At 37.5% G+C, this 10,837-nt stretch overlaps 1 protein-coding gene across 1 annotated transcript in view; it reads left to right on the forward strand.

The window, feature by feature from the left end:
• The window catches only part of HOOK3 (hook microtubule tethering protein 3), a 175,824-nt gene that overhangs the window by 60,129 nt on the left and 104,858 nt on the right, over positions 1-10,837 (forward strand). Inside the window, exon 6 of the mRNA XM_042783660.1 lies at positions 2,705-2,772. Within this exon, the coding sequence (XP_042639594.1) occupies positions 2,705-2,772 (68 nt within the window). The remainder of the gene's footprint in view (positions 1-2,704; positions 2,773-10,837) is intronic.

The following is a 10,837-nucleotide window of genomic DNA, read 5'->3' on the forward strand; positions in this document are numbered from 1 at the left end:
GAACAGAAGATTTCAAAGAGCAGCTCGAGCAGACAAAGCCAATTACTGTAATGAAATGTGCAAAGACTGGAGTTAGAAAACCAAAAGGGAAGAACACACTCAACATATCTCAAGCTGAAAGAACTGAAGAAAGAACTTCAGCCTCACATTGGAATCTTGAAAGATTCTATGGCCAAAACATTGAATGATGCAGGAAACATCAAAAAAAGATGGAAGGAATACATGGAGTCACTGTACCAAAAAGAATTGGTTGATGTTCATCCATTTCAGGAGGTGGCACATGATCAAGAACCAATAGTATTGAAGGAAGAAATTGAAGCTGCACTGAAGAAATTGGCAAAGAAAAAGGCTCCAGGAAATGATGGAATACCCATTGAGATGGTTTAACAAATGTATGTCCCTCTGGAGGCACTCACTTGGCTATGCCAAGATATTTGGAAGACAGCTACTTAGCCAATTGACTGGAAGAGATCCATATATATACTCATTCTAAAGAAAGGTGATCCCACAGAATGTGGAAATTAGCAAACAATATTATGAATATCACATGTGAGTAAAATCTTATTGAAAATAATTCTAAAACACTTGCAGCAGTATATTGACAGAGAACTTCCAGAAATGCAGGCTGGATTCAGAAGAGGACGTGGAACAAGGGGGATATCATTGCTTATATCAGATGGATCTTGGCTGAAAGCAAGGAATACCAAAAAGATATTTACTTGTGTTTTATTGACTGTGCAGAAGCATTCAATTGTGTGGATCATAACAAATTATGAATAACATTGATAAGAATGGGAATTCCAGAACACTTAATTGTACTCATGAGGAACTTGTACATAGACCAGGAGGCTGTCATTAGAACATAAAAAGGTTATCCTGCATGGTTTAATATCAGGAAGGGAGTGTGTCAGGGTTGTATCCTTTCACCATACTTACTCAATTGGTATGCTGAGCCAATAATCCAAGAACCTGGACTGTATGAAGAAGAACATGGCATCAGGATTCGAGGCAGGCTCATTAACAACCTGCAATACGCAGACGACACAGCTTTGCTTGCTGAAAGTGAGGATGACTTGAAGCACTTACTGATGAAGATTGAAGACTACAGTCTGCAGTATGGATTACATCTTAATATAAAGAAAACAGAAATCCTCACAACTGGACCAATAAGCAGCATCACAATAAATGGAGAAAAGATTGAAGTTGTCAAGGACTTTATATTACTTAGTTCTACAATCACCACCAATGGAAGCAGCAGTCAGGACATCAGGTGACATATTGCATTGGGCATATCTGCTGCAAAAGACCTCTTTCAAGTTCTGAAGAGCAAAGATGTCTACTTGAAGACTAAGGTGTGCCTGACCCAAGCCATGGTATTTTGGTATTTTCAGTCACCTCATATGCATGTGAGAGCTGGACATGAATTAGGAAGACTGAAGAAGAGTTGATGCTTTTGAGTTGTGATGGTGGCAAAGAATACTGAAAGTACTATAGACTGCTGAAAGAGCTAACAAATCTGTCTTAGAAGAAGTGCAGCTGGAGTGCTCCTTGGAAGTGAGAATTCTCAGGCCAGACTTCGCCTGACCTACTTTGGTCATGTTGTCAGAAGGGACCATTCCTTGGAGAAGGACATCATGCTTGGTAAGGTGGAAGGTCAATGAAAAAGGGGAAAGCCCTCAACAAGATGGATTGACACAGTGGCTGCAGTGATGGGCTCAAGTATAGCAGGGATTGTGAGGCTGGCACAGGACTGGGCATTGTTTCGTTCTGTTGTACATGAGGTCGCTATGAGTTGGAGACAACATGATGGCACCTAACAACAGCAACAAGTTAGTTGAAATCTGGCGGGCTTATTGGTTTTTATATTTAATGCCACTTTTGTCATCCGTTGTTGGATTTGAAAATACTGGAAACTGAACCTAAAATTTTTTAGAAGGCAAGAAATCATATTTTCAGCTTTGTCACATCTAACAACTGAAAGTGTGAGGAGGCTGAGATTGATGAAATTGTTGCATTAGCTTGTTGGAGAAAAGCCCAGGATTTTACAATACTCATTTGACAATGATATCAACTTTTATCTTAACCTCATCTTAATTATTTATTCTAAACAGCTATCAGATTCATTAAGTTTTTTCTTTTCTGTAGTAAGAAATATTACAGTAGAAATTACATGCACTTCAATCCTTTAATGCCACATAAGAATAAAGCAAAGATTTCAGACTTTTTAATACATAAACCAGACTTACTGCCATCAAGTCAATCCTGACTCATAGCAGCCCCCGTTGGGTTTCTGAGGTAGTAAATCATTACAGAAGTAGATGGCCCCATCTTTCTTGAAAAGAGTGGCTGGAGGGTTTGTTTTTCAAAACGTAGAAAAGAATAATGTGAAAGACATTTTTAGTTGCTATCTCTTTTTTTTTTTTTACATCGACATACAAGCTGATAATGTGTTACTGTAACCTTTAGCTGTAGCCTTCACTTAATTGATAAAGAATAATGAAGGGGAGGAGATTCTTGTAAGGAAAGACAAGTAATGTGATTTTCAGCCTGTACTTTACCTATAGCACATAGAATTAACCAAATATAAGATATTCCTAGTAGGACTCAAAACACAAAAATTACAAGAATTTGTGAAGTGTTAGCGTTTACTCCCTTGACTGTCTTTAACTTGAACAGTGACATTCCAGATTGTTCTTGTTTACAGAGTATATCCAAGCCATTATGATGATGGAAGAATCAGTTCAACATGTTGTCATGACAGCCATTCAAGAGGTAAGTAAAACCTTTTTGTACTCAAAGTTTGTGAAAAATTAAAGGAGCAAACGTGAGTTTAAATAATAGAAGTAGAAATTTTAAAATGATTCTACTACTCATTTTTACCTAATTTTTTCTTTAAACTTACATTATAGGGTTTTAAATTATTATTTTTAAAATTATACTTACTTAAATTTCTCATTTTTATTTAAATCTTAACCACTTATCTTACAGTTATTGTTAGGTGCCATTGAGTTGGTTCTGACTCATAGCAACCCTGCGTACAACAGAACAAAACACTGCCTGTTCATGCGTCATCCTAACAGTCTTTGCTGTGTTTGCGTATTGTTGCAGCCCCTGTGTTGTTGTGGGTCTTCCTGTTTTTCACTGCCCCTCTACTTCACCAAGCATTATGTCCTTCTCCAGGGACTGATCCCACCTGATAACGTGTCCAGAGTACATGAGATGAAGTCTCACCATCCTCACTTCTAAAGAGCATTCTGACTATACATCTTCCAAGACAGATTTATTCATCCTTCTGACGGTCAATATTCTTCACCAATTCCATAATTCAGAGGGATCAGTTCTTCTTAAGTCTTCCTTATAGGATAGATGTTCAATAATTAGTCCTAATTTTAAAAAATTAGTGAACTAGAAATAGTAGACTAATGCCTAAAACCATTATAAATAATATCTGTCTTAAACCAGTAGTCTGCCTCACACTATTATGAGGCAATATATCACAAAGTCTTACAACTATTCTTATAACTATTGGTTTCCTGTTTGGCAGAAAATGGCTCTTCAGTTCTGTCATACCCAAACCAATATGTAAGTGAATTATTATATTAAATGTAGAACATAAAGCTATAAAAATAAAAATAGATTAATAGGTAGGTAATCTCAGGTAGGTAACATTTTTAATCATAAAAGCAACAGAAGGAAATAGAAAATTGCATATAAAACATGAATACACAACCAACAGAGAAAGAAAATACAAAAGTCAAATGTAAAAATTGATAATGTGAATTAAAATATTTTTTTAAATTCTTTCAGAACAAAGCTTTTTCAAAGATCAGTTTATAAATCAATATTGATGATAGAAGTATAAATAGATGTATCTTTTAAAAACATTATGTACTCTTTTGTATCATTTAAGATCAGGTTTATCTTTGATTGTTAAAATATCAAAATGATAGTCACCCAAGCAAGATGTAAGTTTAATTTCTTCTTACGTGGTTCTGGGCTGGTATGGAGGCCCAGAAATAAACCACAGTTTGTTTTTCCATTCTGCAGTTGAAGAACATTTGGGTTATTTCCCCCTTTTAGCTATTGTAGATAGTGCTTCTATGAACATCTGTGTACAAGTTTTTGTTTGAACACCTGTTTTCACTTATTTTGAATATGTACCTTTGAGTATATTTTCAAAAGGAGTAGAATTGCCATGTCCATATAAAACCTCTGTGTTTAACTTACTGAGGAATCACCAGTCTATTTACCACAGCGACTATACTATTTTACATTCTCACTCACAGTGAATGAGCTTTCCAGTTTCTCTACATCCTTGCAATGCTTATTACTTTTCTTTTTGAAAAATTATAGCCAGTGTAGTGGGTGTGAAGTGGTATCTCATTGTGATTTTCATTTACATTTCCCTGACTAATGATGTTGAGCATCTTTTCATGTACTTGTTGGCCGTTTGTATGTCTTATTTGGATAAATATCTGTTCAAGTAGATGATAGTCTTAACTACTTAAATGCTAATAGGAAGAAACCATAGGAGCTCTGGTGGAGTAATGCCTAAGGCACATGACTGCTAACCAGAAGGCTGGCGGTTCCAACCCACCAGACACTCCTCGGAAGGAAGATCGGGCAATCTACTTCTGTAGAGAATACCGCCTTGGAAACCCAAGGAGGGGTTGCTATGAGTTGAAGATGACTCAACAGCACGTAACAACAACAACAGGAAGAAGCTATAAGAAAGAAGGGTAGAGATTGAGATATAGTTAAATAAGAGGATTGATAATAAATGGAACAGGGTCCCTGGGCAGGTGAGAAGAAACTAGACTGAGAGCACAAATGAAGAGATTAGCCTGGAACAGGAAGAGTGACCCTTAGGTTGTAAGAGAAATGAAGCAGGACAGGATGGAAATGTATGTTGTTAATTTTGTAGGTTAGGGCATAAGAAATTGGAGAAATTCTTACTGTGGGGCAAGATTTTCTGATGAAGAAATGGAGGAATGATATTTGAATGAGAATAATTGCTAAAGAGACTTCTAAGAGAAGAGACTCTTCTAAGAGACTAAGAGACTTCTAAGTAATTCTGCATAACTGTACTCTTCAAGGAGATTTGAAGGCTTTTGTGGTTAAGTTTGTGTGTCAACTTGGCTAGGCCTGATTGAGTAGCTGGGCAACTGGTGGCAGTTATTCCCCATGATGAGACTGGTAATCAACTCCATGGTGGAATCTACTGTGAGCAGCTGAGTAGCTGCCTTTGGGTATGTGGTCTGCTTCCTGTATATAAGAAATAGCTTTGGGAATGATCTCTAGCTCATGGCACACTTGGACCCTGCATGTAGCCAAGTTGTTGTTCACAGCCTGCCATGCTCTTCTGATCCGTGGACTTGAATCAATGGCCTGCCATGTGGTTTGGTAACATCAGGACTGTGCCATTTTATTTGTTAGCCTTGGGCTTGTTAGCAGCCAGTAAGCTGCATGAGTGAAGAGATGCCTCTAGCTTTAGTGGGCTGGGAGCAAGAGGCAGAGTTAAAGCCCAAAAGGTTGAGGGGCTTTCATCCAGCCCCTGGAGCCTGGCACTTTGAACTCAGACTTAAAGCCTCTAAACTGTAAGAGAATAAACTCCTGTTTCATCAAGCCATCCTATTTGTGGTATATTCCTGTCAGAGTGGCACTAAGTAACCAGAACAAAGGCCCAGTTTGAAATTGAAAAATACATATTAATAGTGACATCAGTTTGATTTTAGTATTTTTTTACTCTCTCAATTGGTTTTATGGTCTGAAGAGGCAGATAGTTGGATTGATCTTGAATTGAGTTTTACCATGGAAAAGTAATGAGGTAAGTAGAGAGTTGATAATATTGGCAGAAGTCATCAAAGTAATAGGTCATGAAATCTAAGCTAGATATTAATTCTAGGCTAAATCAAATAGATTAAAGGAATTATGAATCATATACTCCTTAAGTAGAGAGGAAATTTTCTCGAAATTCAGGATCAAGATGTTGTTAGTAGAAGAGTGAGAAGTAAACTTTAGATGGGCAAAACCAATAAGTGTTTACTATACAGTCTAAGCAAAGTAGAAAATAAAGTGAATGTAAGAATTACAGGTTATGACTGAAAAACAGTGAGAAATGGAAAGCTGTGGTGCCTGGCAAGCCTCAGGAAAGTTGAGGAACAGACTCACTGGGGGGAAAAAAAAAAACCCACCACCCTTGAGTTGATTCAGACTCATAGTGGTGACCCCCATTAGGTTTCCAAGGCGGTAAATCTTTATGGAAGTAGATTGCCCTGTCTTCCTTCTGTGGAGTGGCTAGATATCATTAAATGAGAGGTCTAGAATGAGGGAAGATTGTCTTCAGAGTGAGATACCTGAATTTTTATTTCAGAAATGATGCTGTGTTATGATTAGGACTAAAATGTAGCAATGAGAAAAGGAAAAAGTCTGGAAGAAAATATTTTTACTCCCTTCTACCATCCTCTGACCATCAGTCACAACAAGACCCAGGACTGATTGTGGAACGGACCATCACTTGCTCATATGCAAGTTTAAGTAGAAGCTGAAGAAAAATTAAAACAAGTCCACAAGAGCCAAGATACACTCTGTAAACGTTCAGCCAAATCACAATTAAAAAAAAAAGCTACAACCTTGAGTATATATCCCACTTGAATTTAGAGACCATCTGAAGAATAGATTTAATGCATTGACCACCAGTGACCAAAGACCAGATGGATTGTGGGGTGAAATCAAGGACATCATACATGAAGAAAGGAGGTCATTAAAAACAGAGGAAAGGATGAAAAGAACAAAATGAATGTGAGAATAGCCTCTGAAACTTGCTTCTAAATGGAGAATAACTAAAACAAATGAAATAAAAGATTATGTAAAAGAGCTAAACAAAAGGTAAAAAGGGCAGCTTGAAAAGATAAAATATTATAGTGAAATGTACAAAGACCTAGATTAGAGTTAGAAAATCAAAAGGGAAGAACACACTTAGCATTTCTCAAGCTGAAAGAACAGAGTTAAAAATTCAAGCCTCAAGTTGCAATACTGAAGGATTCTAAAGGCAAAACATTGAATGATGCAGGAAGCATTAAAATAGATGGTACAGAGTCACTGTGTCAAAGAGAATTGGTTAATGTTCATCTAGTTCAGGAGGTAGCATATGACCAAGAACAAATGAAAACAAGACTCCAGGAGTTGACAGAATAGCCACTGAGATGTTTCAACAAATAGATGCACACTGGAGGTGCCCACTCATTTATGCCAAGAAATTTGGAAGAAAGCTTCCTGGCTAATGGGCTGGAAGAGATCCTTATCTGTGACCATTCTAAAGAAAGGTGATCCAACGGGATGCAGAAATTATCAACAGTATCATTAAACTCACACAAAGTGAAATTTTGCTATAGATAACTAAAAATGGTTTTAGCAGTATATTGACAGGGAAATGGCAGAAATTCAAGCCAGATTCAGAGAGGGTGTGGAATGAGGGATATCATTGCTGATGTCAGATGGGTGTTGGCTGAAAGCAAAGAATACCAGAAAGGTGTTTACTTGTGTTTTCTTAACTATGCAAAGAAATTTGACTGAGGATCATAACAAATTACGAATAACATTGCAAAGAATGGGAATTCCAGAGCACTTAATTGTGCTCATATAGAACCTGTACCTAGACCAAGAGGCAGTGGTTCCAACAGATCAAAGAGTATGGTTTAAAATCAGGAAAGTTGTAAGGCATGGGTATATCCTTTTACCTTACTTACGCAATCTGTATACGGAGCCAATAATTTGAGAAACTGGACTACGTGAAGAAGAATGTGACACCATGATTGAGAAAAGAATCATTAACAGCCTGCAGTATGAAGATGACACAACCTTGCTTGTTAAAAGTGAAGGAGACTTGAAGCACTTACTGATGAAGATCAAAGACTACAACCTTCAGTATGGATTACATTCCAACCTAAAGAAAACAAAAATCCTCACAACTGGACCAATAAGCAGTGTCATGATAATCAGAGAAAAGATGGAAGTTCTGAAGGAGTCCATTTTACTTGGATCCATAATCAATGCCCATGGAAGCAGCAGTCAAGAAATTAAATGACATATTGCACTGGCAGATCTGTTGCAAAAGATCTCTTTAAAGTATTAAAGAGCAAAGATGTCACTTTGAACACTTAAGTTGTGCTTGACCAAAGCCATGGTATTTTCATACTCCTCATATGCATGTGAGAGCTGGACAGCTAATAAGGAAGATCACAGAAGAATTGATGTATTCAAATTGTGGTATTGGCAATGAATATGTACCCTGAGCTGCCAGAAGAATTAACAAATCTGTCTTGGAGGAAGTACAGCCAGAATGCTGCTTAGAAGTGAGAATGACCAGAGTTCATCTCTCTTTGGTCATGTTGTCAGAAGGGACCAGTTCCTTGAGAAGGATATCAGGCTTGGTAAAGTAGAAGGTCAGCGAAAAAGAGGAAGATCCTCAATGAGATGGATTGACACAGTGGCTGTAACGATGGGTTCAAGTATGGCAATAATTGTGATGATGGCACAGGACTGGGCATTGTTTTGTTCTGTTGTATATAAGGTTGCTCTCAGTCAGAGCTGACTTGAAATCGCCTAATAACAAGAACAACACCCCTTTCTGAATTAGATATATCCTTTTTGAGTATTCTGTTGCAGCCCTTATCACAGCACAATATATTTATTGATTTATCTTTCTTACTTAGTAAGTAGAACCAACCTTAATGATATAGATAAAGTAAGTCTTTCAGAACCTCCATGTGCTGACATGGCACGACTCAAATTGAGGAGAAACAGCTGCAAACATCCATTAATAATTGGAACATGGAATGTACAAAGTATGAATCTAGGAAAATTGGAAGTTGTCAAAAATGAAATGGAACACATAAAGATTCATATCCTAGGCATTAGTGAGCTGAAATGGACCGGTTTTGGGACAGAATATCCATTGAGATGTTTCAACAAACAGATGCCCCACTGGAGGCACTCACTCAGATATGCCATATGATTAACTATGCCAGGAATGACAAACTGAAGAGGAATGGCATGGCATTCATCATCACAAAGGATGTTTCAAGATCTGTCCTGAAGTGCAATGTTGTCAGTGATAGGATAATATCCATACATCCACAAAGAAGACCCATTAATATGACTATTTTTCGAATTTATTCACCAACCACCAAAGCCAAAGATGAGGAAATTGAAGATTTTTATCAATTTCTGCAGTCTGAAATTGACCAAACATGCAATCAAGATGTGTTGCTTATCACTGGTGATTGGAACGCAAAAGTTGGAAACGAAGAAGAATCACCAGTAGTTGGAAAATTTGGCCTTGGTGACAGAAATAATGCTGGAGATCGCATGATAGAATTTGGCAACATCAATGACTTATTCATAGCAAATACCTTTTTTCAACAACACAAATGGCAGCTATACAAGTGGACTTTGCCAGATGGAATACACAGGAATCAGACTGACTACATCTGTGGCAAGAGGTGATGGAAAAGCTCAATATCTTCAGCCAAAACCAGGCCAGGAGCGGATTGTGGAACAGACCATCAACTGCTCATATACAAGTTCAACTTGAAGTTGAAGACAATTAAAACAAGTTCACAAGAGCCAAAATATGACCATGAATATATTCCTCCTGAATTTAGAGACCGTCTAAAGAATAGATTTGATGCATTGAACACCATTGACCAAAAACCAGAGAAATTGTGGGATGACATCAAGAACATCATCCATGAAGAAAGCAAGAGGTCATTAAAAATATGAGAAAGGATGAAAATACCAAAGTGGATGTCAGAAAAGACTATGAAACATGCCCTTCGGTGGAGAATAGCTAAAGCAAATGGAAGAAATGACAAGATAAAAGACCCGAACAGAAGGTTTCAAAGAGTACCTTGAGCAGACAAAGCCAATTACTATTAAGAAATGTGCAAAGACCTGGAGTTAGAAAACCAAAAGGGAAGAACACTCTCAGCATTTCTCAAGCTGAAAGAACTGAGGAAAAAATGTAAGTCTCGAGTTGCAATATTGAAGGATTTTATGGGCAAAATATTGAATGATGCAGAAAGCATCAAAAGAAGGTGAAAGGAATACAGAGAGTTACTGTATCAAAAAGAACTGGTCGATCTTCATCCATTTCAGGAGGTGGCATATGTTCAAGAACCAGTGGTACTGAAGGAAGAAATTGAAGGTGCACTGAAAGGCTGAAGAACAAGGCTCCAGGAATTGACAGAATACCCATTGAGATGTTTCAACAAACAGATGCCCCGCTGGAGGCACTCACTCAGATATGCCAAGAGATTTGGAAGACAGCTTCCTGGCCAACTGACTGGAAGAGATCCATATTTGTACCCATTCCAAAGAAAGGTGATCCCACAGAATGCAGAAATTATCAAACAATATCATTAATGTTGCATGCAAGTAAAATCTTACTGAAGATAATTCAAAAATGATTTCAGCAGTATATTGAAAGAGAACTTCCAGAAATGCAAGCTGGGTTCAGAAGAGAAGTGGAACGAAGGATATCATTGCTGATGTCAGATGGATCTTGGCTGTAAACAAAGCATACCAGAAAGATGTTTACTTGTGTGTTATTGACTATGCAAAAGCATTGATTGTGTGGATCATAACAAATTGTGGATAACATTGAGAAGAATGAGAAGTTCCAGAATGCTTAATTGTACTCATGAGGAACCTGTACATAGACCAGGAGGCTGTCATTCGAACAGAAAAAGGGAACACTACATGGTTTAAAATCAAGAAGGGAGTGCATCAGGGTTGTATCCTTTCACCATATTTACTCAATCTGTTTGTTGAGCAA

The sequence above is a fragment of the Orycteropus afer genome, unplaced genomic scaffold, assembly GCF_000298275.1.
Source record: "Orycteropus afer afer isolate SDZICR_OR568_19922 unplaced genomic scaffold, OryAfe1.0 scaffold00024, whole genome shotgun sequence".
NCBI lineage: Eukaryota > Metazoa > Chordata > Mammalia > Tubulidentata > Orycteropodidae > Orycteropus > Orycteropus afer.